Source organism: Rattus norvegicus, chromosome 12 (assembly GCF_036323735.1).
Source record: "Rattus norvegicus strain BN/NHsdMcwi chromosome 12, GRCr8, whole genome shotgun sequence".
NCBI classification, from domain to species: Eukaryota; Metazoa; Chordata; class Mammalia; order Rodentia; family Muridae; genus Rattus; species Rattus norvegicus.
Window position 1 is genome coordinate 6440276 of NC_086030.1, and position 25230 is coordinate 6465505.

The 25230-nt window shown below is 52.7% G+C and overlaps 1 protein-coding gene across 14 annotated transcripts; it reads left to right on the forward strand.

Moving 5' to 3' along the window:
* Positions 1 to 683: 683 nt before the first annotated feature.
* Camsap3 (calmodulin regulated spectrin-associated protein family, member 3) lies at positions 684 to 24307 on the forward strand. Of its 14 annotated transcripts, none has more exons than XM_017598455.3 (19): positions 684 to 1137; positions 11183 to 11436; positions 12011 to 12133; positions 12219 to 12314; positions 13661 to 13693; positions 14853 to 14900; positions 15165 to 15303; positions 16901 to 17040; positions 17137 to 17230; positions 17318 to 17375; positions 17464 to 17537; positions 18329 to 18398; positions 18559 to 19981; positions 21443 to 21582; positions 21680 to 21996; positions 22964 to 23063; positions 23369 to 23481; positions 23573 to 23691; positions 23784 to 24259. In XM_017598455.3, exons 1-19 carry the CDS (start codon positions 990 to 992, stop codon positions 24087 to 24089), a joined length of 3795 nt encoding a protein of 1264 aa, XP_017453944.1. In that variant the 5' UTR covers positions 684 to 989; the 3' UTR covers positions 24090 to 24259.
* Positions 24308 to 25230: the final 923 nt, after the last annotated feature.

Sequence of the window (25230 nt, forward strand, 5' to 3'; positions counted from 1 at the left end):
ACAGAGATTCTCTTCTTTCCACTTCCGCGCGCGGACCCAGGCGGCCGTAGCCCCGGCGTCGCCATGTGACATGACTACAGCCATGTGCCACCATACCTAGTTTATTCGTTGCTTGGAATGGAACCCAGGGCTTTGTACATACCAGACAAGCACTCTTCCAAGTACGGCACAGCCTTAGCGGGTTAATACAAATCATTGTACTACAAACATGTATGAAACAGACACTTTACAAATAGATGACCTCACAAATCTAGACACCTACGGACAGAGGTGGTCACATGAATCCATCCATTCACACGTGCTCTCTAGCAAGTGGATACAAACACATTCGTTTCCTTTTTAAACTAGGACAGGGTCTTGCTGTGTAGCCCTGGTTGGCCTAAAGCTCACTGTATAAACCAGGGTAGCTAGCCACAAACTCCATATGCATGCGGAGTTTGAGAGCTCCATTTGCATATGTGTGGATCAAAAGCTTGTGTGGACATCCACGACAGTGGGTTCCTAAGCCTCTCCAGGGTCCAGGAGTGAGCAAGAACACACACACACACACACACACACACACATACACACGCACGCACACACACACACACGCACGCACACACACAAACGAGGGAACGCAAACAGGCACATGCGTTCCTCTGCAGCCCTTCCCTCATCCGCCATCACCGCCGCCCTTTGCCGCAGGAGGACCCGTGGAATCGTTAATGTCAGTGCGGACCCGTGTGGACCCAGGAGCCAGAGAGAACTGAGTCCAATCTGGGGGCGGGGCGCACCTGGGCTCCGCCCCGGGGCGGGGTCGACGCCGCGTCGCCAGCGCGCTCGGCCGCACCTGGTTCAGCGGCGCCTCAGCAGCTTTATTAGTAACAGCAGCAGCGGCGGCCGCGGCGGCAACCCGGATCGTGGTGGCGGAGGCTCTGCAGCCGCGCAGCGCAGCGCAGCCCAGCCCATCAGAGCGCGCGGACCCAGGCGGCCGTAGCCCCGGCGTCGCCATGGTGGAAGCGGCGCCCGCGGGGTCCGGGCCACTGCGGAGGACTTTCTTGGTCCCCGAGATCAAGTCATTGGACCAGTACGATTTCTCTAGAGCCAAGGCGGCGGCGAGTCTGGCGTGGGTGCTGCGGGCCGCATTCGGGGGAGCAGGTAACCCGAGGGCCTTTGGGGAGGGGACTGGGGGGAGCCAGGCTGGGGCGCGGCAGGTGCGGGGGGCGGGGCGCTAAGCCGGGGCCGTGGGAACAATAGCGTCGGGGCTGCCTAGGGTCCCCGAGCTTTCGGTCTTTGCTAAGCTGGGCCTCTAAGCTTCCTGCTCGGCCCGGGCCCTTGGACTTTGCCCGCCCGGGTCGCCGGAACGCAGTCGGGGGTGGGGCCCGCCAAGAGGCTGTGCGACTTGGGACCCCGGGATCAGAGCCCCCAGGTGAGCGGGGTGGGGTTTGCAGAGCAATTTGGTATGTGGTGGGGGAAGGGTCTCCTGGTACAGTCCTCTGCTTCCCGCCTCCCACCCCGATTCCTCAGACCCCAAGGCCTAACTGCATGGCCAACTCCCCTTTTACACACAGCAGAAGAAGCCTGTGATGATTCCCCACTACCCCCACCTTCTCTGTCTTACCCCCAACGTATACACCGTGGCTTGGACTCCCCAAGGAGCGTTTTTTTAAGAGCTCAGATCTACAGCTCTGTGCCTGGGTCACAAACCCTGCCTTGCCGCTGGCCAGTGTGTGTGTGTGTGTGTGTGTGGTGTCTAGGACCCTCTCTTGCGTCTTGATGGCCCTGTGGCCCTGGTGAAGGCTGGCAGTTGTCACTTACTGCCACATTTTCCTGAGGATTCAGGTGGGCATAAATGGCTCATTCACCAGCTGTCCTGGGTGGCAGCTCAGGCGGGCAGGCCTTCTCTTATTGAAGCCAGCCCTTTTCTCCTCCCTTCCGCATGGCCACAGGCCTGAGGGACTAGGGCCATCCCTACTGGGCAAATGGGGAAGGTGGATTATCAGACCTGAGAAGACTGGGAGGCCAGGCCTAGCCTTGGGAAAAACAAGGGTTAATTAAGGTCTAGGCCTTACTGGGAGTAGGAGAAAGAGACATGCACAGAGACAGAAAAAGACAGAGACAGTTGGCAGAGAGAGAGGAGAGAAGACAGGACAGCCTGTGTGTGTGTGTGTGTGTGTGTGTGTGTGTGTGTGTGTGTGTGTGTGTGTGAGAGAGAGAGAGAGAGAGAGAGAGAGAGAGAGAAGCCCTGCCTTCCTACTCATCTTGGCACTAACTGGGTGCAGCCCCTCCCCCACCCCACTGCCTTCCCAGACCAACCTGTTCTGGGTGTGGGTCTCCTGTGACAGCTGTCCATCAGTTGCTTCTACCCAGTCTTGACTTTTCCACTTTCTATTAGTCTCTCACACTTGCACTCTTCCCTGTGTGGCCTCTGACACCTGCACACCCCCAGGGATTTGCAAGAGAAAGAAAGACTTGGGAGTTGGAACCTATGTCCCAGCCCCTCACGTGCTGCAATAATTGAGTTAGAGAGACTGGCTTTGTGAGTTTTTTAATTTTGATTTTTCATCATTACGAGTGTGTGTGTGTGTATGTGTGTATGTGTGTGTGAGTGTGTGTGTGTGTGTGTGTGTGTGTGTACATGCACCACAGCATGTGGATGGAGGTCAGAGAACAACCACGAAAACCTCAGCTCTCTGTCCTTGTCACCTTTCTGTGAGTCCAGAACACTTACTTCATCAGGTCTTCTGAAGTAGGCACCTCTACCCACTGGGCAATCTCGCCAGCCCGAGAGCCCAACTCTGTTAAATCACAGTTGAGTTTGAGGCCCAGCCCTCCTACAGTGTGGAAAATAATTCAGATTCTCTGAACTTCTGTGTCTTTTTCTATTTAAGAAAAGAGAGAGAGAGAGAGAGAGAGAGAAAGGTGTTTGTCCAGTTAAGCATCTGTGCCTGAAAACACATAGAAGTTGCGTGCGCGTGGTGCCGTGCAGTGGGTTATCAACCCCAGGACTTGTTTAAAGTTATTTTTATTTACTTGTGGGTGTATGGGGGCACCTGTGTGGAGGTCAGAGAACGTCCTGGGTCCTGGGGGTCAAACTCAGACTGTTAGACTTGGTGGCAAGCACCTTTGACTGCTGCGCCATCTTGCTGGTCCCCAGTACTTTTGGGACCAAGCTGGTGAGAGGTGCCTTGACTGTCTGATGTGGTCAGTGTTCACTGTGGCAGCTGCTGTGGCCGGTGAGAATATTCTATCACGGTCTCTCAGGCGAGCAGAAGGCACTATAGAGTGTGCAGAAGGGAAGGAAAGCCCCGTGCAGGGACCTTCATGCTCAGAGTCACTCATTTCCCTTCCTGTTGGTCCAGCCCCTTCCACCATGTAACACTGCTGAGTGGCTGCAGCTGGCTCAGGATCAAACCCAGCTATCACCTACCTGTCTGTCCCAGACAAGGGCTGGGGGCTGGAGGAAACGGGGAGGAACGGATCTAGGCTAGGTCAACTCTGAAATATATGTCTTTATAGTGTGTGTTCTCCGGGTGTCGCAGGGTTTGTGTGGCTGTCAGAAGGGAGGTTAGGGGCGTTTGTTCTCCTTGCACCATGTAGGTATCAGGGATAGAATTCTGGTGGTCAGGCTTGGTGGCAAGTGCCTTTTCCAGCCAAAAGTTCTCTCTCCTCCTGGTGCACTTTTGTTGTTGTTGTTCATTTGTTTTGTGGGGTTTTTTGTTTGTTTGTTTGTTTGTTTGTTTTATTTTGTAATTGCCAGCACTTGGTTTGGAGCCTAGGGCCCTATGCTAGGGAGTGTCCACCAGTTGAGCTATGACCCCAGCCCCTCACTGGGGGATCCTAGGGAGACACTGGACCACAGAGCCACATCCCCAGCCCCTCTGATCTGCTGGGTTAGTAGGTTTATCCCACCAGGCCCTGCAACTCGGGCTTCTTTACAGACACCTTTCAAGAGGCAGCCAGTGCTCGGTGTTCAGGGTGTGGAGGAGATGCTGGGAGAGACCCAGGAGAATAGGGATGGGCACCAAGTTAGATCCTGGGTAGCTACTGTGGTAAGACCTGGTGTGGTCCCAGCAGCTGGGCCTGCAGGAGAAAATTTCCAAGATCTTCCAGAGAGGTTGGGGGCACAAAAAGGGGTTCCCCTGAGAAGCAGTCCTGAAGGGCACCAAGGGGAGGAGGCCGTGGATGCAAAGCTTCTTAGAGGAGAGCTCCCCATGGTGCCTGGAGGTCAGCACGAGGGTGCAGAGTAGGCTGCAGAAGGAGGACCTCTTAGACTAATATTTGGGGGCACCGGGGAGCCAGAGAAGCTGTCTGAGCGCCAACAAGATCAGACAGGCTTCAGAAGGGGTAGTTCTGGTGTCCCCCATGGCAAGGTGAGGAGTGCCGGCTGCTGGGCTCACAAGAGACAAACTCGGAGATAAGGAAGACTTGTGTGTCAGTCTGGGAAATACCAAATGCCATTCCTTAGGCCTTGCAAATAGGAGAGAGGTATGTGAGGGAAACTGGTCTCATTTGTGCTCCACCATTTTCCTGGCTGTGTGATTTTGGGTAAGTTACCTTAGCCCTCTGAGCTGTGGTTTTCTTATCTGTACGGTGGTGTTGCAACCAATGTCTCGGGGGTTAGGGTTGTAGGTCAGTCATACAGGAGACAAGAAAGACCTTATTTGCCAGCACAACAACCAAAGTGTGTTGTAGGAGTAAACCCGCAGAAGGTCATGGACTGAATAGATGTTAACCGTGGTATAGAAATGTGGTGTCTAGTAGGGTTGGGATTAGTCCCTGTGTGGTTGTTGACCACTTGAAATGTAGCCGGTATAATCCAGATGTGCAGGTAATGTAAACACTGCAGCAGAGTGTGGTGGCCCACAGCAATCATCCCAATGCAGGGGAGGCAGAGGCAGAAGGGTCATGGGTTCAAAGCCACCCTAAGCTCTTTATAGAAGCCTCCATCCAAAGAAGATAAAGTAAAAGCAGACCGGGGATGTGGCTCCACTGAAAGAGTTGTTTCCTTCTCCGTTGGAAGCACTGAGTTTCAGACCCAGGACCAGAGAACTTGGGCAGGGGAGACCACACCTGTCACCTTGGTACTTGGGTTGTGGAGGCACAAAGATCAAAAGTTCATGCTCATCTTTAGCCAAAATGAGCATTTGAGGCCAACCTAAGCTACGAAAGGCTTTATCTCAAGAACAAAAACAAAAAGCACAAATCAAACATTCTGTGAATGATTCGCCATTTTATACTGCAGTGATTTTAGAGTGGAATTGGGCTGAGAAAACTGTCGCCAAATTATAGTCTTTCTTTCTCCTTTTAAGTTTTTACTATCATATTTTCTCCTTTTATTTATTTGGTTTTATTTGTTTTTAAGATTTATTTATTTATTCTATATAAGTACCCCGTTGCTGTCTTCATGCACACCAGAAGAGGCATCAGACCCCATTACAGATGTCTGTGAGCCACCATGTGGTTGCTGGGATTTGAACTCAGGACCTCTGGAAGAGTAGTCGGTGCTCCTAACCGCTGAGCCACCTCTTTTTTTTTTTTTTTGTTAATATTTTATTTATTATATAGGAGTACACTGTAGCTGTCTTCAGACACACCAGAAGAGGGCATCAGATCTCATTACAGATGGTTGTGAGCCACCATGTGGTTGCTGGGATTTGAACTCAGGACCTTGGGAAGAGCAGTCGGTGCTCTTAACCACTGAGCCATCTCTCCAGCTCCTGAGCCACCTCTTATTTTGCGTTTTGAGATAGGGTTTGTACATAACCTTGGCTATCCTGAAGCCAGCCTTGTAGACCATGCTGGTTTGAACTCACAGAGACCCCTGCCTCCTCCTCCTGAGTGCTGGGATTAAGTGTGCTTGCCATCGTCGCTCAGCTCAGTGTTTTAAATACTTTTTTTTTTCGAATTTATTTAATGTGTATGTGCACATGCATGCATGCCATGTGTGTACCATGTGATGTGTTGCAGGATCAGAAGCCAATTACTTTCAGGGTCTAGTTCTCTCTTTCTACCATGTGGGTTTGGGAGATTAAACTCAAGGTTGGTTAGGTTTAATGTCAAACGCCTTCGCTTACTGAGCCATCTCCCTGGTCCTTTTCATTTTGTTTTGTTTAGATAGCCTGAACTATTATAGAGTATAATACCATCTCAGAACACACTATAGAACCTGCCTTCTTGCTTCACCCTTCCAAATACTGGGGTTGCTGGCATGAGTTACCTCGCCTGGCAATTTTGTCTTTTTGAAATGATCTCACTATATAGTCTGGGTGGCCTTGAACTTGTGACCCTCTTGCCTCTCATTCCTGAGTGTGGCACCATGCCCTGCTGAGTATCTCTACGTTGAAGGAAAATGATACTGACAGTCATGTATAGTGGCTAGTGCTTATGCTCAACCCCAGACAGTACTACCCTTCATCTCTCAACCCGAGTGTCAGTCAAGTGGAAGGACACTGGTGTAGAACAAGTGCTTAATGTCCATCTGAGACGAGGGCAGTAGATGTTCCTCAGTTGATAGGGTGCCTGCCTGGCGTGCTCAAGGCTCTGAATTTAATCTCCAGCATGGCATAAACTAGATGTGGGGGCACTTAGATGGCTGTAATCCTGACATTGGTGAGGTGGAGGCCGGATTGGGTGTTGGTGTTTGTCCTTGGCTGTGTAGCAAAGTCTGAGGCTGGCCTGAGCTGCATGAGACCTTGCCTCAAAACAAAATGAGGCCCAAGTCGGTGAGAAGCGGTTCTGGGTCATTTTTCTTCCTCAGAGAAAGTCCTTAGATTTTGCTCTAGGGAACAGGAAGTGGTCATGGTTGAGCCTGAGAGGACACTGAGTGTATGAGAAAGGTCAGGGTGATATCAGGAGGTTGACTGCAGCATGGGGGCAGGTAAAGTCAGGGAAGACGGTGACTTATCACTAGGACGCATCCTGGTGTGCAGCTGTGGCAATCAGATGGTCACACAAGCCTCCACAAGGTGGGGTGGGGCTTGTCCCTTTGGAATAAGATAGCAGGAGGAAGGCTTCTCGAAGGAGGTACTGGGCACAGAGCCCAGGTGCATTGTGGGCCCGTGGGTGTGTGTTTGGCTGGCTGCTGTTGGCCTTGGGGAGGCTAGGAGCAGGAGAACAGGAGCTGGGTCGAGGATGGAAGCCAGGGCCCCATGAGGCTGAGGCAGGGGGAAGAGACAAGGCCATGGAGGCAGAGGGCAGGAGGAGGTGAGTGAAAGGGAAGTCAGGACCCCAAGACCACGTTCTCAGCACCAAAGATATTTGTTTGTCCCAGAGGGACAGAGTGCAGGAATAAAGGACAAAGAGGAGGTAAAGAGGGAGAAGGGGAAGGGGACAAGGGAGAGGGGAGAAACGGGAAACAAAGAGAAGACAGGCGTGGCCCACAGACAAATGGTTTATAAAGGTAAAGGGGGAACCCTGCGTTAAGACGAGGCTTAATTTTAATTAGACAGGTTAATTAGGGCAGCCACAAGGGGGCTTTTGATTGTTGTACTTCGATACTTCGATTGCTGGACCTTGGTAGTCAGCCTCAGGAAGGGGAATTGGCCAAATAAGGGCACAGCCTTGGGGGCCAGCTTCCGGAATGTGATCCAGGGGTTTTTAGCAAGGCAGAGAGAATGGGGGAGAAGGGCAAGGTTTGCTATGCTCAGCCAAGATCGAGCTGGCCAAAGTCCCTTCAGTGAGTCTTCAAATTCTTCTTCATCTTTCTTTAAAAATTTTAAAGTTTCATTAAAAACGTGAGTGTGTGTGTGTGTGTGTGTGTGTGTGTGTGTGAGAGAGAGAGAGAGAGAGAGAGAGAGAGAGAGAGAGAGAGAGAGAATGCTGCACCTCTTGTGGCACACATATGAAGGTCAGAGGGCAACTTTTGGAAGTTGGTTCTCCCCTCCCTCCATCATGGGTGGCCTGGACATCCAACTGAGGTTGGGGTAGATGACAAGTGCCTTTACTTGCCCAGCCATCTAGCCAACTTGAAGCCCCTCATCTTTCAAAGAGCAAAGCTAAGAGCAGGTAGTCGCACCCAGCTCTCCATACGAGTGCAGTCCTTAGTGGGAAGGTCAAGTGCAGCTTTTGGGTGCGTGGAAGGAGATGTGGCAAGAAGGGGTTTCTGTTAATGAAGCCAGACCCTCATGTCAAGTGGTCTCTTAGGAGCCTGACTGTGCAGAACTGTAGGGGGTTGGTCGGGTGCTGCTTGTATTCAGATGCTAAATTCTGTACCCCAAGAGCTGGTTGCTCCAAGAAGAACGGATCCTCACATATACCCATCTTTGTTGTGTGAACCTTGTCCCCCCCACCCCCCAGGTTATCCGTGATTGGTTAATAAAGATGCCTACATCCTGGGCTGGGCAGAAGAGAGATGGTGGGAAGGTTTCAGGGCTTGGGTTCTAAGGCAGAGACTAGGGTGGAGAGGGAGGAGGAAGAAGGAAAAGTTGTCATGGGGTAGGCGGATCGTGACCTCACGGCCATGAAGGCCGGCTGTTGGAAAGTTATATGGCAAGATATAACATGGCAAGTTATATCTTGGGGTTATTGACAGAGATATAGTGAAAAATAGCTTTGAGGGTTGATATCTGCCCACCGCTAATGCTTTAAGACTTATTATAAATGTGGAAGCCTTTATGTCCTTTATTTGGGAACTGTACGGCCTAAGTGGGGTAAAAACCCCCAAATAGTATTTACCACAACAAAGTCTGAATGGTCTGTTCTGATGTGTCTGTTTACTTATTTATTGTATGTGAGTACACCATCACTTCAGACACCAGAAAAGAGCATTGGACCCTATTACAGATGGTTGTGAGCCACCGTGTGGTTGCTGGGAATTGAACTCAGGACCTCTGGAAGAACAGTCAGTGCTCTTAACCACTGAGCCATCTCTCTAGCCTGGTCGGATGTGCCATGTTCTACCCTGAAGCCCTTGCTTCAGCATTTCTCTCACCTACGTTTTTACACACGCATAGCAGCTGGGCTGATGGAAACAGGGCTTAAGGCAGTCCCTGATCAAGTGATCTAATTTCAGGAGTTCTTCCTGTTTTTTTCCTTTTTTTAAAAAAGATACTTTGTTCTTTGACAATTTGATACACATATGTATACAATGTTTTTTTGTGCCAGCCACCATCAACTTTCCTCCGGCCCGACTTTTTTTTTTTTTTTTTTTTAATCCTTTTGAGATAGGGCCTCTCTTTGTAGTCCAGGTTGGCCAGGAAGTTAATGTACCCCAGATTGACCCTGAGCTTTTCAGCATTTTTCCTGCCTCAGCCTCCTGAGTGCTGAAATTACGGGTGTTACCTGTCACACCCAGCTGGTCTCCCCCACCCCCCAGTAACTTTACTATAGTGTGTGTGAGGAGGGTTGCTCGCTGTGGTGCCTGTGTGGAGGTCTACAGTGTGTATGAGGAGGGATGCTCGCTGTGGTGCCTGTGTGGAGGTCCACAGTGTGTTGCTCGCTGTGGTGCCTGTGTGGAGGTCTACAGTGTGTGTGAGGAAGGTTGCTCGCTGTGGTGCCTGTGTGGAGGTCCATAGTGTGTGTGAGGAAGGTTGCTCGCTGTGGTGCCTGTGTGGAGGTCTACAGTGTGTGTGAGGAGGGATGCTCGCTGTGGTGCCTGTGTGGAGGTCAGAGGCTAACACAGTGCAGTCGTTAGTTTCTTCTTCCCATGTGGGTCTGGAGAGTGACCTTAGGGTCGTTACTTTAGCAGCAAGCACCTTTTCCCACTTGGTCATCCCGTCTGATCTTTTATTTTTGCGAGTATGTGTTGGGGTAATCCGGGCTATGGCGCATAGATGAAGGTCAGAGGGTAACCTGTGGGAGTTGGTTCTTCCTGCTACCGTGTGTGTCTTGGAAGTGGAACCCGGTCAAGTTGTCTGGCTTTATGGCAATGTTGAGCTATTTTGTTGACTTTTTTTTAAAGACTGGGGGTGGGGGTGGGGCTCACTGTAGTCCTGGCTGGCCTCGCTTTCACCTCTTACACGCTGCTATTACAATCAGGAACACGGGCCACCATACTCAGATCTGGGTGGGCTTTTTGAATCAGGGTGTCCTAGCACAAACTGGCTTGTGACAGCTTCTGGCCTGGGCTGCTGTGAAGCTCATCCTTTCTCAGTTTCCCGAGGCTAGGATTACAACTGTGCATGCCGGGCCTGGATCTCTCTTGTATCCTTCAAGTATGGTTTTCCTGGCTGAACTCAGTATTCTCCTAAGCCCCTACTCCTTATGTCCTCTGCTTTGAAAGTACCCCCACACACCAAACTGAGCTCCCTCAATTTCCTCAAAGTACCTGCTCTCTGCCTGACTTTGGCGTGTATATCCTGTAGGTGGCCTCATGCCCATACCAGCCACTAAGCTGCCAGGAGGTATAGCATTTGCTTAAGACCTGAGTTTGACCCTCATTCCTGGCATTGGAGACCCACGTAGCCTTAGGCTGTTCAGTTTCCTTCCCTGTACATTTTCTATAAAGCTAGTTTCCAGAGATAAGGACAGGGCTTGATGGTGCTTGAGAAGCACATGGGAATCCCTGCGTTCTGTCACTATAATCTTAGGACTCCGGAGGTTAGAGTGGGAGGACCAGAAATTCAAGTGTGAGCTTTCTTAGCAGGTCTGAGGCTAGCTTGGGATACATGCACCTCGACCCCCAAAAGCTAGACAAATAGGGGCAGGGGACATGAGATAGCTCATGGCAGAGGGACTTGCTGAGAAAGCATGAGGACTGGCGTTCGGAACCCCAGGATCCAGAGAAAAGGACCGGACAGACTATAACCTAAACTCTGGACACATAGAGCTGCGTGGATCCCAGAGGGTTCACGGGTCAGCTAGTTCAGCCGGAATGGCTAGGCCAAGGTTTAGTGAGAGATTCTGTCTCAAAGCCCCAGTGGATGTGCTCAGCTGTCAAGAGCTCTTGCTACTCTCCTAGAGAACACTAGTCATTTCCCAGCTCCCTTGTCTGGTGGCTCACAACTATCTGTAACTGTAGCTTCGAGGGGGTGGAGGGGGGGGGGCGGTCTGACTGATAACCACCCTCTTCCGGCCTCTGAGGGCATTTGTATGGTGCACACACACACATACACTCGCACACATCCCTGGCTTGTACCTGTGTGCCTGGCTCTGTAGTCCCTTTCTAGTCCACACCTTTGCTTCCTTGGGATCGTGTCTTTGTAGAAGGGTGAGCAGATGGGTTATGTGTTGATCCGACCTGCTGTGCCCCTCCCCAATGCAGAGCATGTGCCCCCGGAGCTGTGGGAACCCTTCTACACCGACCAGTACGCACAGGAGCATGTGAAGCCCCCAGTGACGCGGCTGCTGCTCTCTGCAGAACTCTACTGCCGGGCCTGGCGTCAGGCACTGCCACAGCTCGAGCCATCCCCCAGCCCCTCTGCACTGCTGGCCTTGCTGGCGAGGAGGGGCACGGTGCCCTCGCTACCTGAGCACCCAGTGCGTGAGGCTGACCTGAAACACCAGCCAATCCTCATGGTATGCTCTACTCCTTCCTGGTTAGCACACCTTCCTGCAATGTTTCTAGTACCTTGCCTCTACCTCCCTTCAGGCTCCACCCACTGATCCTTGTTACGCCCACCAAGTGGTTCCTCTAGCCGTGCCCTCAAGCTCACCGCATTAGGTGTAGTTCTTCCAACCAGTTTTAGCTGCTCCCACAATGCTTAGCTCCCCTTATCAAGCCTACCACCATTTTCCAAGCCTAGCTTTTCTGTGGAGCTAAGGGCATCACACTCAGTTCTGCAGATCATTCCTGGCTCCCTCAAGTTGCTATACCCTTCTACTCCTCAAGCTCCTCTACTTCTGCCCTTGGCTTCTCTAAGTGGGCTGCTCTATTGTAAATCCTGGTGCCTTAGCTTCAAAACCTAGCCCATGTGTGGCCTCTTTCATAACTCTAGTTCTCAGGGTCCCACCCAGCCATCCCTGGCCTCATCGCCATTCCCTGGCCCCACTCCTCCCACTTCTAGGTTTTTCCTCTTCTCTGGGACTGGAGGCGGAAGTGTAGCTCCCTGCCTGGCCTTCTGGTCTCATCTTCCAGCATTTGCCCCAACAGGGAGCCCACCTAGCTGTCATCGATGCGCTCATGGTTGCCTTCTCATTTGAGTGGACAAAGACCCTGCCTGGTCCCTTGGCTCTGAGCAGTTTGGAGCACAAACTCCTTTTCTGGGTAGACACAGTAAGTAGGGTGGGGCCACGCCATGGTGAGTGGAGACAGTGGCGTTAGCCAAGTGACCAGGCACTGACTTCTCTCTGACCCCTAGACTGTTCGGCGGCTGCAGGAGAAGACAGAACAAGAAGCAACCCAGCGTGCATCTCCTGCAGCTCCTCTGGATGGGGCTTCTCCGGCCCAGCCCTCGGTGAGGCTAGGGCAAGGGATGGATGGAAGGAAGGAGAGATGGATGGATGGATGGATGGATGGATGGATGGATGGATGGACGAGTAGATAGACTGATAGCTGGATGGGTGGATGGGTGGGTAGGTGGATGGATAGGTGGGTGGGTGGATGGATGGACAGACAGATGGACAGATGGTTGGATGGATGGACAGATAGGTGGGTGGATGGATGGGTGGATGGATGGATGGATAAGTGGGTGGATGGGTGGATAGATGAATGGATGGACAGATGAATGGGTGGATGGGTAGATGGATGGGTGGGTGGATGGGTGGGTGCATGGATGGATGGGTGGGTGAATGGGTGGATGGATGGATAGATGGATGAATGGGTGGATGGATGGATAGATGGATGGATGGATGGTGGATGGGTGGGTGGATGGATGGTGGATGGGTAGGTGGATGAGTGGATGGGTGGATGGATGGGTGGGTGGATGGATGGATGGATGGATGGATGGGTGGGTGGGTGGGTGGGTGGATGGATGAATGGGTGGATGGATGGATAGATGGATGGATGGTGGATGGGTGGATGGGTGGGTGCATGGATGGATGGGTGGGTGAATGGATGAATGGGTGGATGGATGGATGGATGGATGGGTGGATGAATGGGTGGATAGATGGATAGATGGATGAATGGGTGGATGGATGGATAGATGGATGGATGGATGGTGGATGGGTGGGTGGATGGATGGATGGGTGGGTGGGTAGGTGGATGAGTGGATGGGTGGATGGATGGATGGGTGGGTGGATGGATGGATGGATGGGTGGGTGGGTGGGTGGATGGATGAATGGGTGGATGGATGGATAGATGGATGGATGGATGGTGGATGGGTGGATGGGTGGGTGGATGGATGGATGGATGGTGGATGGGTGGGTGGATGGATGGATGGGTGGGTGGGTAGGTGGATGAGTGGATGGGTGAATGGATGGATGGGTGGGTGGATGGATGGATGGATGGGTGGGTGGGTGGATGGATGGATGGGTGGATGGATGGATGGATGGATAGGTGGATGGATGGGTGGATGATGAATGGATGGGTGAATGGATGGGTGGATGGATGGGTGGATGGGTGGATGAATGAATGATGGATGGATGGGTGGATGGATGATGGATAGATGGATGGATGGGTGGATGGATGATGGATGGGTAGGTGGATGGATGATTGTGAGGCTGCTGAGAAGGGATGGGCTGCACCTCCTGGCCATTGCTGAGATTGAGGGTGGGCCTGGAGGTGACTCTCTTTTCCTCTTTTTCTCTGCACTTCTTATTGCATCGGCCCCTGCTGTCCCCTTCTCTGTCCCTCTGGCAATAGTGCCCCACACGCTGGTACTGGAAGCTGGTTCCTGTAAGTGAGGCTGTCTGTTTTGTCTCGTCTGCCTGTCCTGCTTGTTTCTGTTTTGTCTGTGTCGTTTCTGCTTGATAGCCTGCATCCTCCCCCACCCCCAGCTGTGAGCAATGGAGGTAGCACTCCAGCCCTGGGGACTGAGATGGGGGGATCGTTGTCATTAGCAGACGAGGAGTTAGGCATGTCTGTAATCCCAACCCTTGGGAAGCTGAGGCAGGAGGATTGCAGATTTCAGGCCAGCCCAGGGTATGTCTGGAGACCCTATCTTAAATGAACCACAGGCAGACTGACAGAGAGGGGCGTAGCTGAAGAGACGCCTGTAATTCCAGCTCCAGGAGAGCCAGCACCCTCTTCTGGCCTCCATGGGCACCATATGCACATGCATAGACCCTGTATACAGACACGTACATACACACATACAATAAAAACAAGTCTTAAACAAACAAAAAAGCCCAAACCAGAAAGTAGATGAGCTTTTTTTTTTTTTTTTTTGGTTCTTTTTTTTTTCCGGAGCTGGGGACCGAACCCAGGGCCTTGCGCTTCCTAGGCAAGCGCTCTACCACTGAGCTAAATCCCCAACCCCGTAGATGAGCTTTTCATTAACTAAAAAGGCAGGGCCCCTGAGCCTGTTGTTAGGGTGAGAAGAGGGAACCCCCTTGCCTACCAGGTACACAGGCAGTGACCTCAAATTGCAGATACATGGAAGAAGTCTTCTGGCCAAGGGAAAGATCCTCAGCTTCCCTAATTGGGTAGAATTTTGAGGTTTAGAAGATTTTCAATTCTCTCTCACTTCCCCTAACTAGCTGTGTGATCTTAGACCATGGTCTCAACCTCTCCTTGCTTCATATAACTTATCCCTGCAGCGTATAAATAAAGGGACAGTGTGGACTGGATAGGGGTCCCCACCTTTGCTCACTGCTTCTCCCTACCTGGGGTCTGGGTCGGGGGGGTGGATTATTCTGCCTACCTGCTTCTTTTGCATCCTCTCCCTAAGCCAGGGCCTGGGCTTGTCATGGGAGGCTGCTTTTGTGGGGTTCCTCAGGGCTGGGAGGAGCTAGATGGCCAAGGCTCAGGAACAGGGGTCAGTACTCCTCCTTTCCCCAGAGGGGGCTTTGGGGGCCCAGCAGGCCTTGCTGACGGCCGCTCCTTCCCCCCCCAGCACGCAATTGCCTTCTGTTTGAAGGAGTCGGGGAACAAACCCCCTATGGTAATGTATCCCCCTTCCCCAGGGTCTCAGGAGGCCCTGTCCCCAGCCCCCGCTGCTGGCCTGGCTGCTCGCAGACAAGTCTCTTGCTTCTGTCCCTCCCTTGCTCCAGGCTGGCCCTCCCTTCCCTCCCATTCTGGCTCTGGGGATCCTGAGCTTCCCACCCCTTCATGGCAGAAATCCCACGTTTCCCTATTCCATCCTGCATGCCTGCCAACCCGGACATGGCTGGCCTAACTACTAACCTCACTCCATTCCTGCCCACAGATTCGATACCGCAAGGACCGTGCCATTGCCCGGAGGGCCCCCTGCTTTCCAAATGTGACTACCCTTCAGGACCTGGCCAGTGGAGCAGCACTGGCTGCCACCATCCACTGCTATTGTCCCCAGCTATTACGACTTGAGGGTGAGTAGTGGGTAAGCCAGACCTGATCCTGGGAAGGCATCTCCAGTCAGCAGGACCAGTATGATTCAGTATCGAGCTAAGGTCTTACATAGCCTAGGTCAGCCTTGACCTCGCTTTGAACCTCTCTGAGTGCTGGGATGACCACCATGCTGGTGCGAACCACCATGACTGGTTTATGTGGAGTGGGGAATGGAACCCAGTGCTCATGCTTGCTACGCAAGCACTCTACCCACTCAGCCACATCCCTGGTCCCTGAGTTCTGCTTCTAGAATCAGATCGTGCAGGTTTGGGTCCCTCTCCTCTCTGAGTTAGCTCAGTGACCATACACAAGTGTCTAAACCTCTCAGTGCGAGGTAGACTTCATGCTCACTGAAGGTGGTGGTCCACTTTAGGTATCTGGAAACAGAGGCAGACTCTTGACTTCCTAAGACAGTGTAACATTTTCATTGAAGAAAAGAAATAACAAGTTCATCTAGAAGTATCTTTTGGGTCAAATGCAGTGCCCAAGGGCAATGATTGCCTAAGAAAAGAAACTTGTTACTGTTTTGAGACAGAGTTGCTCTGTAACCCAGACTGGCCTCAAACTCCTTCTCTTCCTGCCTGGAGATTACAGGTATGTGTTACTATATATCTGCCTAGGAAAAAAAAGGTTTTTGTATTTCTGTTGTTGTTGTTGTTTGTTTGTTTGTTTGTTTGTTTGTTTGTTTGTTTAATTGAGACAGAATCTCATGTAGCCCAAGCTGGCCTCAAATTCACTATATAGCAAAGAATATCCCTGAACTTCTTATACTCTTGCCTCTACCTTCTAAGTATTAAGATTACAGTCATGTTTATGGGGTATTGGGGATGGAACCCAGGCTTTGTATGTTATATTGCAGGCAGGCACCCTTCTAACTGACCTGTATTCCCAGTCCTTTGGAGGATGTTTTTATTTGGTTTTTGTTTTTAAGATTTATTTTAGTTTTAAAAATATGTATATACATGGGTGGTCTGTTTATGTCTGAGTACAGGTGAGTCTCAAAGAAGGTGCTGGATCCCCGGTAGCTAGTCTCATCTGATGGGGATTGGGAACTAAACTCATGTCATCTGCAAGAGCAGTATCTGCTCTTAACTGCCACGCTGTCTCTCCAGAACAAAGGATTCCCAGGAAGCTGGGAGATGGCTCAGTTGATAAGCTGCAATACCATGAAAACCAGAGTTTGTTCTTAGCATCCATGTAAAAATCTCTGTCCAGCAGCGAGTGTCTATAATCCCAGTTGCAGGAAGGTGGAGACAGGAGAATTCAGGGGACTTGCTGGCCAACTAGTAGATTCAGCAAGCACCAGTTTCCGTGAAAGATCCTACTTTGGAATCTAAGGTAGAGAGTGCATTGAGAAGGAAGACACCCACTGTTGACCTTGGTCTGCCGACATGTACACATATGTGCAGACATATACAGAGGACAAGAGAAAAAACAAAACTCTTGTGTTAAGTCTTAGTCAACGCATTGTAGTATGCATCTTACAAAACGTACAAGACTTGGCTCAAAGGAGAGCTTCCCTGGAGCACCTGACTTCTTTATCATTGAGTTGTACACCCATGTATCCTGTCCCCACAGAGGTGTGCCTCAAGGACCCCATGTCTGTGGCAGACAGTCTCTACAACCTCCAGCTGGTACAAGACTTCTGTGCCTCCCATCTTCCTCGGGGCTGCCCCCTATCCCTTGAAGACTTACTCTATGTCCCACCGCCCCTCAAGGTAAAGCCATTTTGGTGGTGTGGGGGTGAGACTCGGGGCCTGAGGTCCTTATCCAGGGCTGCTCCACTAGTCAGCTGGTTTCCCTCTGGTCTGCAGGTCAATCTGGTGGTGCTGTTGGCTGAGATGTATATGTGCTTTGAGGTTCTGAAGCCTGATTTTGTTCAGGCCAAAGACTTGCCTGACGGACATGGTGAGCTCTGAGGACCTGGGCTTGCCCTGGGGTCAGAGGAGGGTAAAGGAACCTTGCTTTGCTTGACCTCTTTCTTTGCGCCCCTAGCAGCTGTCTCCCCCCGGAATACCGAGACTGTACCATCTCAGAACAACAGCGGCAGCAGGTATGGGTCCCTGTTGGAGTGGATACAGGGGCAGGGCTGGGGCTACCTGTGAGAGGCGACTGAAGGCTGATGTGTATCTGTTTGGCAGTTCTCCTGTCTTCAACTTCCGTCACCCGCTACTGTCACCTGGTGGTCCCCAGTCCCCACTCCGAGGATCCACAGGTGAAGAGAAAATATGGCTTCTATTACAGGAAACTTCAACCACAAGAATCCTCTAGCTGACTTCTTGTTGAGTCCTCCAGTGGCCCTCACTGGATCTTTCTGACTTCCTTTATGGCTAGCTTCAAGACCCCTTGCATCAGCCAGGGATGGGGTGGATACCTTTAATCCTAGCACTAAGGAGGTGGAGATCGGCAGTTCTCTGTGAGTTGGAGGCCAACCTGGGCCACATAGAGAGTTCCAGTCCAGCCAGGATTACACAGTGAGACCCAGTCTCAACAAAACAAAACAAAACAAAACAAAAGAGAAGACTCTTTGCATGATACCAAATAGCACCAACTGCTAATATGTGGTCATTTCATTTTAATTTTTAAATCTCTTATTGTTCTTATATGTGTTGGGGCATATTTGCCTTAGTGCATGTGTAGAGGTCCAGAGAGGACACCTTGCAGGAATTGGTTCTCTCTGGTCACTGTATAGGTCCCCAGTATTGAACTCAGTTCATCAGGCTTGGAGGCAAGTGTCCCTAACCTGCCGAGCCATCTCATTGGTCCAGAAGAGACTACTAACTGTACTGCACAACACTAGGAGTTGGACCCAAGGCCCCACATATGCTAATCACTGAGCCATCCCGGAAGTTCCAGCTGGCCATTCCTGCAAACCTAGCACAACCAAACACATAATGACCCATCAGTGACTCACCTGATGGCATTGCAGAGGCTGTCCCAGACACCAGCCAACCCCCAGATCAGTGGCCTCCCCCTGCACAGTGACCATTTACTGTCCCTCCCCAGGCTCCCTGAAGTCATCTCCATCCATGTCTCACATGGAGGCTCTTGGCAAAGCCTGGAACCGTCAGCTTAGGTGAGTGTATCATATGGGAGGGACCCTGTGGCCTTGTACCAGGGATTGAGCTGATCAGGGCATGGCAGAGACCTGTCCCAGGGGCTGACCCTTCCCTCTGGCCGCCCAGCCGTCCCCTCTCCCAGGCTGTGTCGTTCAGCACTCCCTTTGGCCTGGACAGCGATGTGGATGTCGTCATGGGAGATCCTGTCCTGCTCCGCTCCGTCAGTTCAGACAGTCTGGGTCCCCCACGTCCTGCGTTGACATCATCGCGGAATTCTGCCCAGCCACCCCCAGAATCTGGAGACCTACCCACAATTGAGGAGGCCCTGCAGATCATTCACAGCGCCGAGCCCCGCCTGCTCCCTGACGGGGCTGCTGATGGCAGTTTCTACCTCCATTCTCCTGAGGGTCTCTCCAAACCACCACTGGCCTCCCCCTATCCTCCCGAAGGAGCCTCAAAGCCACTGTCTGATGGGCTTAACAAAGCACCCATCTATATATCCCACCCTGAGAACCCTTCAAAACCATCTCCCTGCTCAGCAGGAGAGACACTGAAACCACCGCCCCCGTCTGAGGGGTCCCCGAAAGCTGTGGCTTCATCTCCAGCAGCCAACAACTCGGAAGTGAAGATGACCAGTTTTGCTGAGCGAAAGAAGCAGCTGGTGAAGGCTGAGGCTGAATCGGGAACGGGGTCTCCAACATCCACTCCCGTAGCGCCTGAGGCCTTGAGCTCGGAGATGAGCGAGCTGGGTGCCCGGCTGGAGGAGAAGCGCAGAGCCATCGAGGCTCAGAAGCGACGCATTGAGGCTATCTTTGCCAAGCACAGGCAGAGACTGGGCAAGAGCGCTTTCCTGCAGGTGCAGCCTCGGGAGGCTGCAGGGGAGGCTGAGGAGGAAGCTGAGCTGGGCTCAGTTCCTGGTGGGGAACGGCCAGCAGGTGAAGGCCAGGGTGAGCCATCCTCGAGACCTAAGTCAGTTACCTTCTCTCCAGATCTGGGCCCGATTCCCCCAGAAGGACTGGGGGATTACAACCGAGCAGTCAGTAAGCTGAGTGCTGCTTTGAGCTCTCTGCAGCGGGACATGCAGAGGCTCACAGACCAGCAACAGCGGCTTCTAGCCCCTCCAGAGGCTCCTGGACCTGCCCCACCACCTGCAGCCTGGGTCATTCCTGGACCTGCCACTGGGCCTAAAGCAGCATCCCCCAGCCCTGCCCGTCGCGCCCCAGCTGCCCGACGTAGCCCAGGGCCAGGCCCCAGCCCAACTCCCCGTAGTCCAAAACATGCAAGGCCGGCAGAGCTGAAGCTTGCACCTTTGACAAGGGTACTCACACCACCCCATGATGTAGACAGCCTCCCCCACCTACGCAAGTTTTCACCCAGCCAGGTGCCTGTACAGACTCGATCCTCTATCCTCCTGTCGGAGGGGACACCTCCCGAGGAGCCCACCACCAAGCCTGCCCTCATCGAGATCCCTCTAGCCAGCCTGGGGGAGCCTGCTGCTGAGGAGGAAGGAGATGGGAGCCCCCCTGGGGCTGAGGATTCCTTAGAGGAAGAGGCATCTTCTGAGGGAGAGCCCCGATCGGGGCTTGGATTCTTTTATAAGGTGAGTCACCTTGGCAGGTCAGAGGGAAAGGGTGAGCCAAGAGGTGGATGTCAGAATGGGTCAGATGTCCGAATGGGGATGTCCTAGGGGTTGATAAGGGAAGTGGGAGGTGGTGGGTAGACATTTGGGGATGGAGCTTTACCAATGAGTAGGTAAAATGACGCGTATCGGCTGATGGCTGACTAGGCAGTGGCTGGCTTGCCGGTTTCGTGGATGGATGAGTAAATGGGTGGGCGGGTGGTTTGGGAGGTGGTTAGATGGGTAAGTTAAATGGGTGAGAGGTAGGTATGTGACTAGTTTGGCTAGGTGGATGGAAAGGTAGGTGGATAGGCTGGATGAGGGATGGGTGGATAGGTGGATAGGTGGATAGGTCGGTGGATAGGTGGATAGGCTGGATGAGGGATGGGTGGATAGGTAGATAGGCTAGATGAGGGATGGGTGGATAGGCTGGATGAGGGATGGGTAGATAGGTAGATAGGCTGGATGAGGGATGGGTGGATAGGCTGGATGAGGGATGGATAGATAGGTAGATAGGCTGGATGAGGGATGGGTAGATAGGCTAGATGAGGGATGGGTGGATAGGTGGATAGGTTGGTGGATAGGTGGATAGGCTAGATGAGGGATGGGTGGATAGGTGGATAGGTTGGTGGATAGGTGGATAAGTCGATGGATAGGTGGTTGTTTAGATGGGTGGAAAACGGATTGATGTGGGTGGGTGGGTGAAGGGTAGAGGGAAGGTTAATTTGTAGACAGACAAGTATGAGCATATGGATGGATGAGTGGGTGATAGACAGGATGGACAGGTGTGGGTGGTCCCCTTTCCTGACCTATCCTGTTTGGTCATCCTCCGTCTTCATGCCACTTGTGGCCTGGGCCACTGTATGGTGGTGTAAGTGAACAGTGCATGCTCTGTTCCTGCTGGTCGTCACTGTTCCACACCCAGTGTTTTGTTTGCTTTTCCTGTGCAGTGGGGGTTTTGACAGCTCTCTTGCCCTGAGGACAGAAAGTCTGTCCACCGCTCTAGGCTCTGCTCCCTCATGACCTTACCTTAAATCATTTCCCTGGCTCAGTGTCCCAGCCTATTGGTTGGTTCTGGCCTCAAGGCCTTTGAACTTTCTAGCCCATCAGTCTAGAAAGTTCTCCTCACTTCTCTCTGATTGAGTAAGTCCCCCTCGTCCCTCGGCTGGGGTACTTCTAAGGAGACCCTAGAGTAGGATAGGCCGCAGTGCAGCGTGGCACTTCAAGCATATTTATAGCATTAAATCTGCTTCACTTGCTATTCTTCCCCCTTTGGGTCAAGTGTGTTGTGTACATAGCTCCCAGGGCTGTGCATAAAGTAGCCACCAGCTAAGTACTCTGAGGATTTTAGAAAGGTCAGGTGAGCCACAGGCTGGGTCGCTGCTAAAAGTCAGACTCCAGCTGTAGCAGAGTGGTCAGCTAAACTCCCATGTCGTCATCCAGGACGAAGACAAGCCTGAGGATGAGATGGCTCAAAAGCGGGCTAGCCTGCTTGAGCGGCAGCAGAGGCGGGCAGAGGAGGCCCGGCGGCGGAAACAGTGGCAGGAGGCAGAGAAGGAGCAGAAACGGGAGGAGGCCGCGAGGTGAGGCTAGAGCTGGAATGAGGAGACCCTGGGCTTTGATACCGCTGTCCCAGTGCCCCTGTGTCTATTCGCTTGTTCCCTTCTGTCTAATCTGCAGGCTGGCTCAGGAGGAGGCTCCGGGCTTGGCCCTTTCAGCTCCCGTAGCCCCTGCTGCTCCGGTGGCCACCTTGGCTCCTGCTACCCGAGCCATGGCCCCAGCTGAGGAAGAGGTGGGCCCCCGACGTGGGGACTTCACAAGACTTGAGTATGAGCGTCGGGCACAACTGAAGCTGATGGATGACCTTGATAAGGTGCTACGGCCCCGGGCCTCAGGGACCGGGGGACCAGGGCGGGGCGGGCGCAGGGCCACCCGGCCACGCTCTGGTTGCTGTGATGACTCGGCCTTGGCACGAAGCCCAGCCCGCGGCCTGCTGGGTGAGGACCCTGAGAGGAGGGGCCCTATGGTTATGGAGAAAAGGGAGCGGCTGCTGGGATGCAGTGATGGGGCAGGGATTTGGAGTGGGCAGGATTTGCAGGGTGGTGAGGGTACCTTCCGCCCTTGGCTGGATAGTGAGGAACCCCCTTGGATGTGTGAAGATGCTACTAAATAATGCTCCCTTCCCTGTAGGTATGTGGATAGGAATGTGATGCTCAGGGCTAGGTTTGTGTGGAGTGGATGAGGCCCTGAGTTAAACCCCCAGCACTGTAGAATCGCCATATTAAAGCAGACATCTGCCTGTCATCGCCATACTCAGGAATCTGAAGCAGGAGGATTTTGAGTTTGGTCCTACTGTGCATTTGGTCCTATAGAGCATTCTGGGCCCATTTAGTCTACACACTGAGATCCTGCATCAACACTGAAACCAAGGGACACAGGCGTGCGTGCGCACACACACAAATATATGAAAAGGTTCAGAGGGTGGTGGCAGCTCAGTTGGCAGAGTGCTTGCCTAGCGTACACGAAACTTCAGGTTCCAGCTCCAGTATTAACCAGGTATGGTGTTATGGGCCTTTAATCCTAGCACTCAGAGAGTAGAGACTGGAGATTTGGGAAATCAAGGTCATCCTCAGCAGATAGAAAGTTTGAGGTCACCTGGGCTGAAGATCTTTAAAAAGTAAAAGCTGGGCTGGAGAGATGGCTCAGTGGTTAAGAGCACTGACTGCTCTTCCAGAGGACCTGAGTTCAATTCCCAGCAACCACATGGTGGCTCACAACCCTCTATAATGGGATCCAATGCCCTCTTCTGGTGTGTCTGAAGACAGCAACAGTGTACTCATATAAATAAAAGAATTAAATGTTAGCAAGCCAACACAAAAAACCAAAAGTGTCTCAGGAGTGCCCATGGGCATTAGTGGAGGCTAGGGGCCTCAGGGATAACTGACTGGTACTGTCTCTTTCTAGGCTCCCGGCTCAGCAAGGTCTATTCCCAGTCCACACTGTCTCTGTCTACTGTGGCCAATGAGGCTCCCAATAACCTTGGTGTGAAGAGGTCCACGTCTCGGTAAGCCTGGGCAAGGGGTCTCTCGGAGCCTCTTACCAGACATAGCTATCTGGGGTCTAGAGTAGGATATGGCTGGACTGCTGGATGAAAGAGAGCACAGGTACACAGATGGTATTTGGGGAAACTGACTCAAGTCTGGAGAATGTGCCCATGTGCAATGTATGTGTATCGGAGGGTGAGCATATGGGACAGCATTGTATAGGCTTGTAGGAAGTGTGCAGTATATGTGGACCTCTCCTCTGCAGCCTCTTTCCTGGGAGGTGTCACACACCCGACCCCACCTTCATCCCTCTCCTCCTCTGCAGGGCCCCTTCTCCATCAGGCCTCATGTCGCCCAGCCGCCTGCCTGGCAGTCGAGAACGTGACTGGGAGAATGGGAGCAATGCTTCCTCCCCAGCATCAGTGCCTGAGTACACAGGTAAGTGGGGCCGAGTACTGTGAGAAGTTAATGGTCTCCCTGCCTTTCCTCAACCTGTGCTCTCCCCACTGACTGACTGACTGCCCTCCAGGTCCCCGACTCTACAAAGAACCCAGCGCCAAGTCCAACAAGTTCATCATCCACAATGCCCTGTCACACTGCTGCCTGGCAGGCAAGGTGAATGAGCCGCAGAAGAACAGAATTCTAGAGGTGAGCCCACCGCTGTCTGTGTGTGTGGTACTGGCGGGCGGGGCAGCAGGGCAGCGGTCCAGCCTGACCTGCTTCTTGCCACCATCCCTCAGGAAATCGAGAAGAGCAAGGCCAACCACTTCCTGATTCTCTTCCGGGACTCAAGCTGCCAGTTTCGTGCCCTCTACACTCTGTCTGGGGAGACGGAGGAGCTGTCCAGGCTGGCAGGCTATGGGCCTCGCACGGTCACCCCTGCCATGGTCGAAGGCATCTACAAGTACAACTCGGACCGCAAACGGTTCACCCAGATCCCCGCCAAGACCATGTCTATGAGTGTAGATGCCTTCACTATCCAGGGACACCTTTGGCAAAGCAAGAAGCCCACCACACCCAAGAAGGGCGGTGGCACCCCCAAATAGCACGTGCTTGGGCAGTGCACTCTGCGCTCTTGGAGGACAATGCATTGGTTACTCCTGGGTCCTGTCTGGTCATGCTGTGGGGGCTGAGCTGGGAGCTTCAGTGACTCAGGGCTCAGTTCAGTCCCCTTGTCTGTCCTCCACTTTCTTGAATAAAATAATTGAAAAGAGAAGCTGAGACATGGTCCTTCCTTCCTAAGCTCGAGTTTCTGTCTCATGCTTGCATAGCTCCACCTTGTCTTCTCTGCCCTTTTGCTGGCCCTGTGGTGGCTTCTGCCAGGGTCCATGGTGACCTTCCTGTTGGCACTCCCTCCCTAGATGTTCTCAGCCACCTCTGAACTGACCTGGCAGGAAGCTCCACACCAGCTCTCCTCTCCTGGGCCTCCCCACCCCCATGTCTTCCTCCTCCATGCGCTGCATTTGGTGTGCAGCCAATTTCTAACCTGATCTCTTTCCTGTCGCCAACCGGCCTTCATTTCTGAGCTCAGTTACAGTTCGAGCTGGGGATTCTGTGTCCTGACTCAGAGTCGGTCCCTATCAGAGGCTCCGGTTGCCACTGTAGATGCGGAGTTCAGATGTAAGGCTCACTGCAGCCTTGCTTCCCAGACATAGCCAAATCATATGGAACTCACCTGCTAGAGCCACCCTCCAACATCCCCCAGTGCAAGCCAACAGCCTGTCTCCAACTGCGCCTGCTCACGTGGCAGCCTGTGTGACCGGCTCTACACACAAATCTGATTATGTCCCCTGATGCCAAAGCCCCTTAATGGTCCAGAGGCCACTAATGGCTTCCCAGAGCTTAAGCTGTAAGGGCTCCACCCTGGATGTGGCCTGTGTACCAGGCCTGGTTGTCTGGCCTTTAGCCAGAGACACAAGCACCTTGCTAGTAGGCTCCTGGGGCCTGTTACTACACGGAGGCACATGGGTCTGTGAAGTCCTAGAGCTGTGACTCCCACGTAAGTGAGGCTGGTGCCCCTTGGTTTCGGGCTCAAGGAGGGCAGGCCTGACAAGAGGCCTGGGGTGGGGCTGGGGAACTGGCCCTGCGGCGTCCAGAACTGGCTCTGCAGGGTGAGGGCAGGTTGTCCACACGACACATCCCCTGACTACTCCACCTCCTGTCCCAGCCAATCAGTGCAGAGATCCA

Bases quoted from the DNA above. Each gene is read 5' to 3' on its own strand.
- Camsap3 (XM_006248776.5), top strand. From the start codon at position 990: ATGGTGGAAGCGGCGCCCGCGGGGTCCGGGCCACTGCGGAGGACTTTC. The intron at 17,538-18,328 runs GTGAAGAGAAAA...GTCCCTCCCCAG, and splicing joins CCCACTCCGAGGATCCACAG to GCTCCCTGAAGTCATCTCCA. The intron at 19,982-21,442 runs GTGAGTCACCTT...GTCGTCATCCAG, and splicing joins GGCTTGGATTCTTTTATAAG to GACGAAGACAAGCCTGAGGA.